Genomic DNA, 15,412 nt, shown 5'->3' with positions numbered 1-15,412 from the left:
AGCGGACCAGCGGCGCACTCAATGCCAACAGCAGAAACGATCTCCAAATAAGGAAGACATTTCCCCAGGGGCTCTACTCTGGAGGTATTGGGAAACTCCTGCATCCTGAGTTACCATAGAAACCACAAACATTGAAACACTTCAACCGAGAGCATAATCATCAATCTCTAAACATGAAGATGATGCATATTTCACAAGATTGGACTAAATTAAGGCATGAGGGTGGTATGGGAGAGGTTCATGTTCTCATCCAAATTCTGTATTTCAAGTCTAAAAAAATAGAATCAATGTGCAGAATTGTTTTTAAGAGCCTGTAAGATTCAATCAATTCTATTCTCAAAGGTAATATTGGATGTACTATGACAAAGGACAGCAGAAAGCTTACATTTGACCAAAGTGTTTTCAATCTCTCAGCCTTGTTCACTCATCCCCAGAACAGCTTCTTTCTAAGCTCCTGGCATTAACTTTTCAGATATCAGAGTAAAAATGTCACGACCTTTTAGCAGTTGGGGACGTCACAACCCATCAGGCTCAGTCCATAGCAGGCTAATTTAGGACTCTGGGTAATGTAGGACACTGACTATTTTTGTATAAAGTGTTTCACCTTCAATAAATCTGACATTCTGAACTAGACAATGGCCAGTTTAAACCAAGAAATAAAATTATAAGTTTTTAAATTATATTTTCTTAACCACATACGGATGAGGGGGGGAAAACAGCCGTTTCTACAAAACAGCATCTTTTTTATTTCCTTTCAAGAGTATTTGAGTCTAACTCCCCTCAAATTAAACAATATTCCTCTGGGACTTCACATACCTAAGTAAATTATAACATTATTTAATTATTTTGTGCAAAAAAACAACCTTTATTTCAATAATGTATTGTATCTGTGTTCATTTATCAACTGCAAACTAATGTTTTAGCTAAATTTAATGGGAAAAAGCTGAAGTTATGAAGATATCAGCTCACCTACATTTGGTACGCCTCAAATGTAGACAGATTACAATTCGTAAATATTGCATAATGTACGTTGCTTATTGAAGCAAATCAAAAACATACTGACCCATGAGTTTAAAACCAAGGTACAAACCAAACAATGATATCTGCATACCATTACACCCTTAATGTTTACTGTTTAATGCTGATGGCCCCCCGTTCTATTAATCAGAGGAAGTTAATCTGGTGCTAAGGTTACAAGCTTGTTTTGCTGACATTAAATCAGGATGTCTATGGGAATGGTTTGTTTTTTTTATTTTAAAAACAGGGGCATAGACTTTTAATTTAAGAACAAGATTATTATCACCGCTGGCTGTTGTGTTGCTCTCCCACAGATCTCAACTCATCCAAAATAAAGTCCTCTTTGTTTACAAAGATGGTCTGTTTCTGTGATCAGATAAAATGCCCCTTTTTGGAAGAAGAAGAAAAAAAAAAACAATTAATGTTAAGATATTTTTTAACATGTAAACACAAAACTGAGGTGATTACTGTAAATTTTGTCCTAGAAGACCTTCCAGGCTTACATTAGATGATATTTCTCTGACCACTGATGCATGTTCAAGGTGATCAAACCTTCTTTGGCAACGGTAATAAGGCAGCTATTTTAATATCCTCTGTAATCCCAAATCAATTATTTGCTTTGAATATGCAGGCTTACTGAAACTTGTGGTCCAGAACTGGAGGCAGAGTCTTCAGTATCATTGATCAAATGTTACTGTTTTATTTTTTACTCAGTAACCATATGTGCTTATAACTTCAATATGCCTTAATTTTCTTTAGTATATTTTTAACTTCGATCCTTCCGCCTTATTAAGGTTTTTATCACCATTTGTAAACAGATTGTAAAAGTTTTAACGTTCTTGCATCTGGTTTTACTGCCTGTGTCATGTAGAGCTTCAGGTATGTTGTTGCTTGAGAGGTGCTTTATGAGAAACAGTTGAGCTGATTCTCAGAGAGTAAGCCTCATTGCCCTGAGGGATAAAAATGTGCATTTGGGTCCTGATGACGACTAATAGAATTCAGTCAGGAATTTTTATAAAATGTGTAAAACAAAGTAAACACAGCTTTAACATCCAAAGTGTGTTTAGAAGGTTGCGTTACTGCAAAAGCTCAATCTAAATACTGGCTAGTACTGATAAATAAGTGTTCTATATACCGTACACTATATTTTTATATGAGTGAGAAACGCACACAGTCAAAATACATTTGGCAATCTGGTGTATCTAAAATAGAAATGAAAATGAAACCGATTCCTTCCTTTTTGTTAGGATGCACTTGATTTCTTTTATATGTAGCCAAAACACAGTTTAGCATTCTAGACAAAACGGAATATCTTTGAACAGAACATCCAATGTAATATTCGGATCAACAGGTGTCAAATATTTTTGGCATAAAAGATTCACAAACAGACATAAAGAGGAATAAAAGACGCCAAAGATGAGTTCAAGTAGCTTAAACCCTAAGCCTAAACATTGTAAACCAATGTTCATACATTCTGCCTCAGGTGTACAATACATTAATAACATCCTGTGATTTATCTTTGTCCATAAGAACTCTTATTTTATATCAACGTGCTTGTTTTGTGTCTGTTTAGTGGGATGAACAATGTGTGTGTGTGTGTGTGTGCGCACCGGTGTGTACTCGCGTGTTAATCCTGACTGAAAGGCTGCGTTTTTTTGCTCAGGAAGGTAGTGGAGGGACTCCCCGGAGGGCCCCTGTGTGTTGGCCCTGTAAGCCTGTGTGAATGAGCCTGAATTCGCAGGCTCCCCACGAGGACGCACGGCCAATTAAGCTGACAGTCAGAGGCCCATTGACCAGTCACAGAGATTAAACGCCGGGCCATCTCGGTGGCTAAAACCACCTGCGAGATCGGAGGGGGTTTTGGAAAGCCTAAGAGGAGGAGAAGAAGGAACTGGTAATAGACACAGGGAGACGTGCCGGTACTCACTGTTACTCGTTGGTTCGGTAAAAGGCGCCTTTTGTCCATTCCAGCCTTTGTTGTCCATCTGTGGAGATGGAGAGAGAACCAGAGAAGGGGGGAGGAGGAGAGGTAAGAGAGATGTCGATTCTTGAACAGACAGCTTCTTCACGCATGTCAGACAAGTTCCTTCCTACTGTTTGGTCCACAAAGAGACAAACGCTCACAAGATGGGATGCCTATGGAGACTACTGTCTCTCTAAGCCAGCTACTTATTTAGAGGGTGTGTGTGTGTGTGTGTGTCACTGTTTAGCAACTTGAAAAAGGGTTCCTTCTACTGCAGCGGTAAGCCCATCTGCCTGCACAAACACAAACAGCCACAAGTAGGTGTTTGAAACAGAAACAAATTCTTTCTGATGCGTGCAACAGCTGAAGAGATGTCGTGGCTGTAAACAAATCCAACCCACTGCCTCTGAACAGCCCTCCACAGATCCTTCAGAGGGAATGGAGAACAAAAAAAGCTGTCAGGGGACGGAGGGAAAAGGTGAAGCAAGATGGAGAGTGATCACAGAAGAGATGATCTCTTCTACAAAAGCTACAGGCCTCAAGGGCATCTGAAGACTTAGGGAAAGTAGATCAGCCAACAAATTCCTAGAATGAAGTATGAGAGACCAGAGGCTATTAAATATATTCTATTTTACTATTATTTATATTATTTAATTTAGAATAGACATTCTTCCACAAAGAAAACAACATATTTTTTACTTTTTGTAATAAATCGAGTAAAAAAAATCCAATCAGACAAAACATCAGAAAAAAAACAACTGAGAAGTAACACAGAGGCTTGATTGGATTTAGATTGGGAGTCTTTTTTGTTCTTGAAGTTATTATTGAACCATTTTGTGAAAATGCAAACTGCATTTCCTTGTTGAAAGAGACGGCAATCATCAGAGGTGAAAGTGGGCAGATAAGTGGAAAGTGTCAAAAGCAAGGTTCTGTGGTTTATCAACAGGATATTTATAAAGTCATCCCAATATTCCGGTATGCTTACCTCCTGCTCCAATTCCAGCTCAGGCCCAGATATGCAGTGCAACATGCATCTGGTGTAGCATGAAATGAACTGTAAACTACACTACAAACTGCAAACTACAAATTAAGCACTTAATTCTGAGAAGAAAAAAAAATGTTATGGTACAGTCATTTTTTCCCCTTTTAAGAAAACAAATGGTGCCACAATTATCCCTAAAAAAAAAAAAAAACTAACTATAAAATAAATCTATGTGAAACATTTGATTTTGACTTTTGTCAGTTGATCAGAAAGTCTGCAAACTCCAGAGTATATAGAAAGAGTAATTTAAACAGAGTACAGAGAAAGACAATTCTCTCTAAAATGGGAAAGACAAGAGAGCATGCCATTTAAGTCATGAAGACATTTGTTAATATTTAAAAACTCAGGAAAGAGCAAAAAGAAAAAATCGCTCCTGAACCCAAATTGGCTGTGTCAGTTATCAGGGCAATAAATAAAAAGTGTTTTCTCTGGGCCTGTGCTTCTTCCCAAGGTCCTAAAAAATTGGAATGCATATATTTTTTTAACATGCTCTCAATGATTTTCACCGGGGTTGTGAATAAATTAAATCAATCGGGTCAAAGTGACCTTATTGACTGAGTTACTGCAAACGGCTGCAGTAACTCCGTTTTCAATAAGCTGGGATGCCCTGTATGCTCAGAAAGCTCCTTTTTACCACCAAAATTAGTGTTTCATGCAATCTAAAACTGACCTTGCTGCTTTATCTTGAATCACAGGAGAATGGAAACAGCAGTTGTAGATATGCTATAACTGCGTTGCATAAAAGTCCTTGCTAGCCATAATGTTCTTTGTCCAACAGATCAACATCAGACAGAATGTTAAAAGCAGCATACACAAAACCGTGCTTTTATAACAGCAGAATACTTTTTCCCCACACCTGCTGTTGGTCACAATGTTGCTGTTCTTCTTCTGTGATGTCTGGAGGACAATTAAAATTCAACAAAAAGCTCGGTTACGTAACATAATCTCTATCAGATTCTGTTCTCTCAAGCTTAAAAACCGATGAGCCGCATAAAGATGAGGGTGATCAATGGTCGCTTGCAAAACGCCTGGTTCAGAGGAGCTGAAGGTGTTATGTAATAGGTTAGCAGCACTGAGACCAGCGATAAATCAGGGGAGTAGACTCAGTGTTGGTATGCCTACACTTCGCTGAAGAAATAAGACCTAATAAAAATGTTTACAGCTCAAATGTGGTTTGAAATAAATCTGATATCTCTTTGTATATACTTGAGTCTTTGATGGAATTTAAACAAGAGTTACTACATGTTGTTAATGTGAAGATGTTATACTGTTGCAAATTGAAATGTCAAGAGTTTCCAGACCTTTATTTTTTTTTTTTACGTTTTCTTAAGAACTTTTTGGCAGATATTTCTAAAGAGATAAATATATTATCTGCAAAAGAGGATGGACAAAATGCTAGTTGAAGTGGGAAAATCCTCAAAACAAATTCTGTAGTTTTCCTGACTTTTCCAAACAATGTAGGAGCATTTCTCGTTATCCATCAAAAGTCAACATGAGTCCCCAAACTTTAGTCATGTTCTCAGTGAGCTGATGACAGTTTAAAAGTTTGAAGGACGCCTGCTTACAGTAATCCCACACTGGAATAAATAAATGGTTCCACATAACAACAGAGGGGGGGAGGTTTGTATATATATCGAAAATGAAATACAGAAGTTGCAGTTGGGTTGGGTTCGTACCTCGGAGGGATTCGGAGAGACCGTGGAGGCTTTGTATCCCAGCTGCAGCAGCATTGCCTCAGCGGCGTTCCGCTTGGCCACCTTCTTGTTGGGTCCCGTTCCCGTGGTAACCTCGTTATTCACCTTCACCTGCACGAGCACACACACGAACAGGCAAACAATGTCACAACTGAGTATTAGGGCAACATATTAACATGCTGTTTTACTGGTGATTTTCTTAGCTTTCCTCCTTAGCTTCCATTCAGTTTCAGCTCAGGACTCGGGCTTCCTGAGCCAAGTCAGCCACGCAACGTCAAGTGTTTGTTTTTCAGTAATCCCAAAGCATTAAATCTGTCCACGCAGAATGTAAGCAGAAATTTCCAAGAGCAGATCGGACGTCGTTGTGTTATACAAACAGACAATTACACTGTACAAATAACGTTGTGGGGAGCCAGAGCCTGTGAAAAGCCAGGCCTCGGCGCACTCATTCACAGCGGCCTGACAAGCTCAAGTGCTGCTCTGGACGCATGAAGCTGGCAAACGACATTACAGTCGGAGCAAATAGCCAACTCCCAACCAGATTCACGCCTTTATCAAGTATTAACTACATAAGCACCTCAAAGCCATCTGATATAAGGTGGAGGCTTTTTTTTTTCTGTTTAAACAAAAGACGGGAAAACAGAGGCTCATTTGAGCCCTGCTGCCTACCGGGGGAAACAATGTGGAAATTTTAGAAGAGTGAGTGGACTACACAAAAGAACGACATGCACACATACATACACTCACAAGCGAGCGCGTACACACATGCACACGCACAGGGGCTAATGTGTGCATCAAAGAGGCAGAGAATGGGTTTGGGGCTGAATTACTGCCTGATGGTGAGAGAAGCTCTGTTCTTCATATAAAAGAGGAGGATTACGGATAGAAAGACAGGGAGAGCAAGTTTGACTGAGAGATGAACAGAAGGATGAATAGATGCAAAAAAAAATAATCCAGATGATAAAAATGGACTACATTAAGATATGTGTGCTGGTTATATTTCTTATTCAAGCGACACAATAAAGACCTAAGTTGCTCATGAGGGATGTCCTATGTGGTGACAGAAACAGAGTAGCAGCAGCTTTAAGATGAAGGCACTCTGAACATCTTTCAACTAACAGCAAGCTGAAGGATGTCAAGCGTACAGATGCCGAAAGGGCTGGAGCTCACCAACTGCTTTTCAGCTTTATTGTGCAAACTTGAAGCGTCTGTGTTTTCATCAGTCACATCCTTACTCAGTAAAATGACGCTCATCAGGGATGTGAAGCTAAGTTCAATATCTTACTCTGAACATATCTTCAGATGATGTTCAACATCCTCAGTAGGACCATCTATTCCAGATAAAACCTGGATTTACTGTGAATGTTTTAATACTTCACTGTCAGTGACTCTCAAATATGCCCTCACAATAATTCTCCTATCTAAACAACACCAGAAAAGAAGTAGAAAAGAAACTAAGAACACACAGTTTGGCTTTTTTTAAAAAATATATAGTTAACTACATGTGTAACAAGATAATGGCAATGATTTAAAATTATCAAAGTGAACATTTTACCCAGAACAGGAAACAGAAAACTGAGAGTGAAGATTACAATTTCTTTCGAAAAAGAATGCTTTGTTGTGGAATAATTAAAAAGTTACATTCTGAAATAGGTTTAATGCCTCTAAGCAGACCAACTCTGTGATGAAAGAAAATTTTCAATTTGCAAAGGAGCTCTGCTTTGATTACCTCAACTAACGTTGAACAAAAATGATAATTGGTATGTTAAATTCTGGTTGTAAGAATCGACTACTCCAAAACCGCCACCTTTGGGATTGACGAAAATGTGCAGCTGGGTAACATCCTCTGTAAACTTGGCATCCCACAGTATGGCAGAGTCATGCTGTGGGTCTGTTTTGATATCAGTGGTACTGGTGCATTGGTAAGAGTAGCAGTAAAGGACTATCTCAAACTTTTTTTTTTTTTTTTTTTACTTTACCATAAAACAACAGTTGGATAGTGGAGACTAGCAGAAACTTTGTTGAGTTTTCTGAAAGAATGATCCCAAACTCACATAAAATCTGAACCTGAAATAGTTACAGCAGACTAAATTAAAATCTTTACGCCATGGAAAAATTGTCAAATTTAAAAGGAGAGATGGGTTTGGAAGCAGGCCAGTTTAAATAAACTCCACCTATTCAATAAAGAATGGGTGGAGACAAAATTTCTCAAAAAGTGAGACACAATGCTAGTGGTTGAGGTGCAAATTGCATAGAGACATTTAACCAAAGCTTACAAGTTGTGTATGCATATTGTTGAGTCTACATGTGTAATTCTGAGCCTCTGTGGGTAGACAGTTTACTCTGAATTATTCACCCAGTTCTAATATTAAACCACACTCCAAGTGCATGTTTTATATTCAACAAAAAAGAAGAAGAAAAAAACATTTGTAAAAATGTATCATAAGCTCAAAATTGACTAAATTCATGGACATGTGAATGGATGAAACACTGCTGACCACAACTGTAAGCCGACACTCCGAACAAGAGGGTTCTGAACGGCTACAACCCAACTCAGAAAATCAGATTCAGGCTCACTGAACTAGACGGCCAAGTTACCAATCTAACACAGCTGTTGTTACTGGACAGTACTTGCACAAACTCAGTCATTTAACAAAATTAATAAACTGTAAAACGAGCTAGCATAAAATCGCTCAGCTCTGCCAGTGCCTCGTTTTTCCTAATGCACCGCGTTTCAATTATTTTAAGTATATTAAGCTTTATATGATTTCATTTTCATAGAGTTATTCATGAGAGTGCACTTGGAGACAGATTTTATTGTTGAAAACGTTGTGCACTGCCAACCGTGATTAGACTGACAGATTCATGTGCAGACCGGAGGGAATGGTCATCTTGTTTCTTTTTCCTTTTTTCACCTTTTGCACAACACATCCCAACATAACCCCCGCTCTCTGATTAATCAATCAGATGTGAATTCAGCAGATTAATTTTATGCTCCATTTGTCCAGAGAGTACACCATTTCATCTTTTCACCATCCTCCATCTTATTCTGTTGAAACTAAAGTAAACACACTAGGACTCTAACATTAAAAAAAACAACATTTTATTATTTTTAGGATAATTCCCCTGTCCTGCAGCTCAGTTCTCGCAAAAGCAACTAAAGTCTAACTTTTTTTTTCATTTATTTCATCTGGGCAAAGGTTTTCTGTCAATGCAAAGTCAAGCTGACCCACAGACATCAACACTGGAACAAGGAGTAACTATGGATAAGATGTACCATCAAAAATGGTAAACACAGAAGGCTGTCTAGACACAGACCTTGTTTAAAATGAACAAGGCCAGGATAACCTTCGGTAGGTTCTACATATGTATGTACACAATATTATAAATGCTTCAGATTTTTAAACCATGTTTTTTATTTAGATGCATTTACAAGGTGTTTTAGAAATGTTCTTCACAGATTCCTAATTTGATTTAGGTCAAGACTTTGACTGGGCCATTCTATCACATGAATATGCTTTGTTCCAAAGCTTTCCATTGAACCTGGGGTGTTTCATAGTTTCAATTTTCTGTCATGGTCATTTGACAAATGATTTTTTCCCCCCAGAAATCTAGAAAATTGTATTGAGAAAAGAGTCAGAAAAGCAAAAAAAAAAGTTCAATACTTGTCCAGATATGGACCATTTCTATACAAGGAAAATAATCCTGACATGATCTTTAAACCTCACTTTGTCTTGTTCCAACAGAGCGGATTAAGAAATAAAGAAGTTAAAATATCTGCTCACCTGCATGACAAACTCCCTACGTCGCGGCATCCCTCTCTCCGAAAGCAGCTGGTACTCCGGTTCCTTCTCCTTCTTGGCCTGCTGGATTTGAGCTAATCGGCTGATTGGGTTCATGCCCTGACCGTAGTCAGGTCCCGTCTGGAAAGAAAAGGAGAATTACATAATTAGCTTTATGGAAAATGCCTTTTTGTCACTGCAAGTTCCTTTGCTGTGTTAATATATTCATATAAAGGAAATTTGTTGGCACCCATGGTAAAGATGTGTAAAGGTCCTGTCCCTATGGATGACAGATGAAAATTCAGTTTATCGTGATAGCACAATCTAATACTGAAAAAAATATTAAAACTACAAACTTTAATTTGAGTAGATATTCTGAAGGGAAACATAATTTTAAGAAATAAAATGTTTCAATAAAAATACCTGTCATGTATTTACATATAAATGTGTGAAACATTTTCTAAAACAAAATGCTTTACACATTTATAAAAACATTCGAGTATGAGCTTTATTTTTGGTTTTAGTCTCTGTTCCAGCACCACTGATTTAAATGATTCCTCAGCATGACATCAAGTGGTAGAGAAACCTGTTAATCACCTACTCATTTAGGTCAGGTGCATAGGAACTAGGAAACACCTAAATCATACAAGACATTAGGTCCTATAATAGTCGTATTATAATTAACATATTATATTATTTTTAGTTTTAAGTTTTGAATAAAGTTAAAAGGATAACTTGATAAAACTGTGGTGTCGCTCAAATGAGAACCTTATACCAGCAAAGCCTTGAGCACTCCCATCACCACCCCTGACCCCATTCACCCCCTGCCTGCAGCACCTTGAGGATAGTCTTGGTGCGTTTCTTGTAGTGCGTCTTGGGTTTCTCCACAGTCGGTATGAAGGGGAGCTTCTTCAAGTCCTGCAGGATGGACAGAGCGGCACGCTTCTTGGACAGCTTCTTGCTGTTCCCCTCGCCCTCGGCAGAGAACTCCCCGACGGTGACGCGGGTCAGGAAGCTTTTCATGTGAGGCGGACCGCTCTCCTTTAACACCTGGAAAAGTTTGGTAAACGTTTGCAGCAAAAACAAATAGAGAGAGAGAGAGAGAGAGAGAGAAAAAAAATTAATAGATGTGTGTCAGTGTTTTGTCATGTACGTTTTGTGCTAGCTAGCAAGCTGAACCAGGTGGTCCAAAACATCTGCTCTATCCACCCATATGCGCATGGTAATCATATACAACACACACAGGACTGAAAAACATTGACACACACACGCATGAAGAGTAACATGTTCCTAAATGACAGTCTCTGGTGATGGAGGCTCAGTTTCCTTCCTCCAGCCTCTGGTCACCTGGGAGACCTAAAACAAACACCGGCTGGCGTTAGGTCATGCTTCTGCAATCACATCTACTTCCTATGAAGTCTGAGAACAATGTGTGTGCAGCAGGTGGGGTTCTCTCCAACCTTACGTAGGAAAAGAATTAGGTTTCACACACGTATGATTCCAGAGTTATAACACACAGTCGCCTGACATGTGTCCATGTTTAAGCAACGCCTCAGGCCTTAATGGTTTATGGTGGATGCTGTTTTTTTTTTCCTTTGGAATCTCTCTTTCACCCCCTTTCCTCCTCCCACGCTCTGCTGAGTTTCTTTGCTAAAGTTGGAGCAGCGGCGCAGACAGCACAAATTGTAGCAATCAGCCGCAATCTAGAAACACTTAATTTAAACCCAGTGACCGATAAAACCGATTCTGCTGATAAGCGGAGGCTCGGGCATTCCTGAGATGCCTCGCAGATCAACATGGACATTAGAGAAAAACAGTAGAATATGAGCACTTCCTCTCTAACTACACAAGCTCTAGCAATTTAATTAAGAAACTGAAAGACTGGAAGTTAGACTTTCAACATTAGACAATGGTATGAGGCCTTGAAGAGCTCACTGTCCAACTAAACAGCTGAACTCCCTCCAACCCGCGAGGATCGACTCTGGTGTTACTCGTCTCCAGAAAAAGGAAATGCAACATGACAGATTCTTGTACATACTAACATTTACCACAATCGGAAACACTGGATAGCTGAATGTTTTTACAGTGCCAGTAGCATGCGGTGATGACACTTCACACAGCTTGGCCATTTCTCAGCTAAGATTATGTCACTTGGAGAAAGCAGATATGAACCAGTAACGGACTGTGCACACGAGCAGTAAGGAGCATTCTTCATCTGCGTAGTCCTGCGACTGCCTCTCAGTCTTCCTCTGTCTCCTTTTCATCACAAAGACCATGTGTAAGTACTCAGCGAGAGGATCCCTGGGATAGGAACCAAAACACAAACTCGGCCATGTTTGTGAATGGATTTGCAACAAAAAAAAATAAAAAGAGCTCAAGCTCATCTGAAGAGAAAGGATTTTTCAAAGCTTTGCTGAACTGATTTAGGCATCCTTGTCTCAGAGATGTATAAAACAGGATTGTGCTATTCCCAGTTTGATTTTGTTACATATCATTGTTTAGTTGTCAGGCAACGAGCAGAGACTCCAGGAAGTTACTGCTTCAAGCCAAGAAATAGTTTGGCACATAAACTCCCGTAGGCAGCAAGTTGTAGATTGCACACTTCAGGATTTGAATAGTTTAAACAAATGAGTTCCTCTAACTTCTTTATGCTTTGCTTTATAGGAGACAGACTTCCTTGTAGCCTTTTAAAGTAATCTTGCCCCATAGACCTGCGCCATTTCGAAAGGTCTTTTCTTTGAAAATATGCTTATATTTTCCCTGTCTAGTTCTTGGTACCTGACATGACAAAATGGCTGTGAATGCTTAGAAGTATTCTCCATATGGGTCTTTGCACTACGAAAACAAAACAACAGTACAGTCACATTTGCTTATTTTAATATTATTATTAAAATAATACATAGCACTGTTTGGACCTCTATCTATTTACGGTTCAGTATTTGCAGATTCATTTATTTTCAAATAAAACATGCTGAATAGTTGACTGTACTATTTTGAAGTATTTAAAGAAAATGGGGCATTGCGTATGCAGCGGCTACAGACCTCGATGTGGTCGTCAGGAAGAGAAACCAAATGTTTAAGTCGACAAGATATATGACAAAAGGTGCATAGGTACAACATTCCCTTGGTCTAGGATAGCAGTTGACAAGCTGCAGTCAGTCTCATGGCATACGACACAGGATCCGCACCACTACTGATGGGATTTCAGTGCTTCTATTCACCTACGAGCCAAGCCCGCACACAGACACGCAAACAAACACGCAAACACACCCGTCTACCACCCGACGACAAGGAGATCAAGTTGTACACAGGAAACCTTCTGTAATTCAATGTTGATTTTTTTTTCCCCCTTTGCCCGTCTCTTCAAAGTGGGAGGCCTTCACTTTGGCTTTTCAGGGAGACATTAATACCCTAGGCAGTATGAGGATCTGTGCAAGCTAGAACTCAGGTACTGTAGAAGAGGAGGCTATGGGATCAGGGTACGACAATGGTGAGGACTGGTAAAGAGAAGAAAGATCCTTTTGTGAAGAGCGGTGGATGGACATGCCTTGAGGGAAACTGCTCCTTGTAAGATGGGTGGTTCTCCTCTTATGTCCTACCCCCCCAACACAACACACAAGCTGTGATTTATAGATTGGTTCCTCTTTGATGCTGACATCTGTTTGATATTGCCTGACAGGGGGATTAAATGAGCCAACTGGCTCTTGGGGTGGTGGCGACCCTCATCGTAGCAGAGTGATGGGAAAGTAGACAGTCGAACATTGACTTAAGGGTAATTTCATGCCCCAGTAAAGGAAAGGATGGAATGAGGTGAAAACATTGCTCAGATCGAAGGCGCTCACATAAGAGGGATCTGTTATGTTGTTGGAGGGAATGCGCGGAAGATTAATATGTGTATGTTCTTAAGCTTATGATTTTTGAGGAAAGAGCAAAGTTTCTTCTGAGCATATCAAAACACAAGGTCAGCACAATGCAGGAAAAGATGAAGCTATGGCTAAAGAATAGGTTGGTAAAAAAAAATTAAAAATCAAAAGGAAAATGCATTGACCAATTTACAAATGGTCAATACACTCCACAGTAGTGAATAGTAGTATTCTCAGCACACAGACCGAGAATAAGAGGGAATCCACTATAGTGTATAATGGGGAAAGATAAATATGAAATGACAAGGGATGATGTGGAAATCCATCTTTTTGACTTGTTTGTTTTCAATCTCTCTCAAATATGAAACCTTTCAGTGGCTCCTATTCAGACTGAAAAAATTCAATGGAAAACAAACTTGAAACGTCTTGTCTGTAGCGCTTATTTAGTACTGGGTAAAACTATTTTCTGCTCACATTTGTCATCTAATAGGGTAGGGTACTAGGAGCTCTAAATGCATACTTCATAGGAGATTAGTGTTTTTTTATTTATTTATTTTATCATAGCAATATCTCTGAATCCAACTTCTTGTACAAGGCATGCTGGAGGCTAGATGTGCTGCAAACCTATATCCTGATACTGTGGTTAATACTTGAGTAAAAATCTGTGTCAGTAATGAAAGCTGTGGAGACTGTAGTCACCCATCAATCGACACAATAGTAGTTAACAAGGAGACAGGTCACAGCGATAGAAAGAAATTCATCTAATCCCCGCCACACTATTGTACAGCAGCCTTTTATTTCAATGGAATTGGAAAAAAATTGTGCTTCCACATTACATAAATTAGCATATGCATTTGGATCATCAGAAAAACTGTCCTACCACAAATGTTTTGGACATTTCAAAGAAAAGACACCCACAGCTCTCCTATGCCAAATAAATCTCCTTTAAATGTCACAGCAATGACTCATCGATAACATCACTTAATCTCACAGCATGCTGAACAGATGCTTCACTTACCTTAGAACATGCAACTGCTGAAACCGAAAGTGAAATTTAAGCCATCAGTTGCTACCAGAATAATTTAGCAAATAATTATTTGACCGATTGGGGGCCTTTGTGGATCAGTGAAACTCCTTCCCAGATGCCCTGTTGATCCCTTTAAGTAACAAGTTTGCTCATAACACAGTCAGACTATGAATTTAACCCCAGTAATATCTAGTATACATACATTTTTTTCACAACAGGAGAGCATCAAAATCTTCAAAGACATCGCAGGACTTGATGTTCTGCAAAATATAATTTATTTTCACACATTAAGGCCCAGGCAACCTGTGTTTTTCAAAACGCCGGAATACACGGTGAGATAGAAAACAGTGTGACACCAATTTTACCAAGGTTACAAACCAGTTCATCTGCTTGTCAAGACATATGACAGGTGCTGCTCCATTCCTAAGGGATCTTTGATCTCCTGACATCTAAAAGGGAACACATGGAGTGTCGCGGTAATTGACTCAGTTGATTTCCCTAATGAGGTCTCTACATTTCATCATTTGAACTGGTTATTTTTATTGTTTATGTTTGTTTGCCGCAAAGCTGTTGAATTTTGCTTTACAATTGCCCTTACAAGAAAAGGGACACTTGTTCAAAAAAACATTTTTTTGATATAATTAAATGAAAATCGTATTTGGTTTACTGAAATACCTAAATTAAATGGAGTAAGGATTGAAACAAAAGAAGTATGCAATAGATATAAAAACATAGGTAAATTGGGGAATAAGAGCATTAGCACAAAGATAGCTTTTCCATTATTTAGTTTTTAAAAACAATGTTGAATTGAAAATAAACAGCTTTCTTTTTAGGGGTGTGCATGCGTGTGTGTTTTGGTGCTGCTGGATTTTGAATTTGCATGCCTTATTGTTTGCTATCATGTGCTACATCTTACTAAATTTTGTTTTCTGCTCAGTGCAGTGTGCCTCAGACAATTTATTGTTACTGAAATAGAAACTGTGAGTAATAGAGTCATCATACCGCCTTTGATCATTTGTTACTT

At 38.9% G+C, this 15,412-nt stretch overlaps 1 protein-coding gene across 1 annotated transcript in view; it reads right to left on the bottom strand.

Moving 5' to 3' along the window:
* The window catches only part of stau2 (staufen double-stranded RNA binding protein 2), a 92,604-nt gene that overhangs the window by 50,552 nt on the left and 26,640 nt on the right, over positions 1-15,412 (bottom strand). The window contains exons 8-11 of the mRNA XM_032551282.1: positions 10,336-10,548; positions 9,502-9,639; positions 5,699-5,827; positions 2,945-3,002 (exon numbers count right to left, since the gene is read on the bottom strand). Coding sequence (XP_032407173.1) covers positions 2,945-3,002; positions 5,699-5,827; positions 9,502-9,639; positions 10,336-10,548 — 538 coding nt within the window. The remainder of the gene's footprint in view (positions 1-2,944; positions 3,003-5,698; positions 5,828-9,501; positions 9,640-10,335; positions 10,549-15,412) is intronic.

Source organism: Xiphophorus hellerii, chromosome 21, assembly GCF_003331165.1.
Source record: "Xiphophorus hellerii strain 12219 chromosome 21, Xiphophorus_hellerii-4.1, whole genome shotgun sequence".
Lineage (NCBI taxonomy): Eukaryota > Metazoa > Chordata > Actinopteri > Cyprinodontiformes > Poeciliidae > Xiphophorus > Xiphophorus hellerii.
This window is presented reverse-complemented; position numbering and strand designations above follow the sequence as displayed.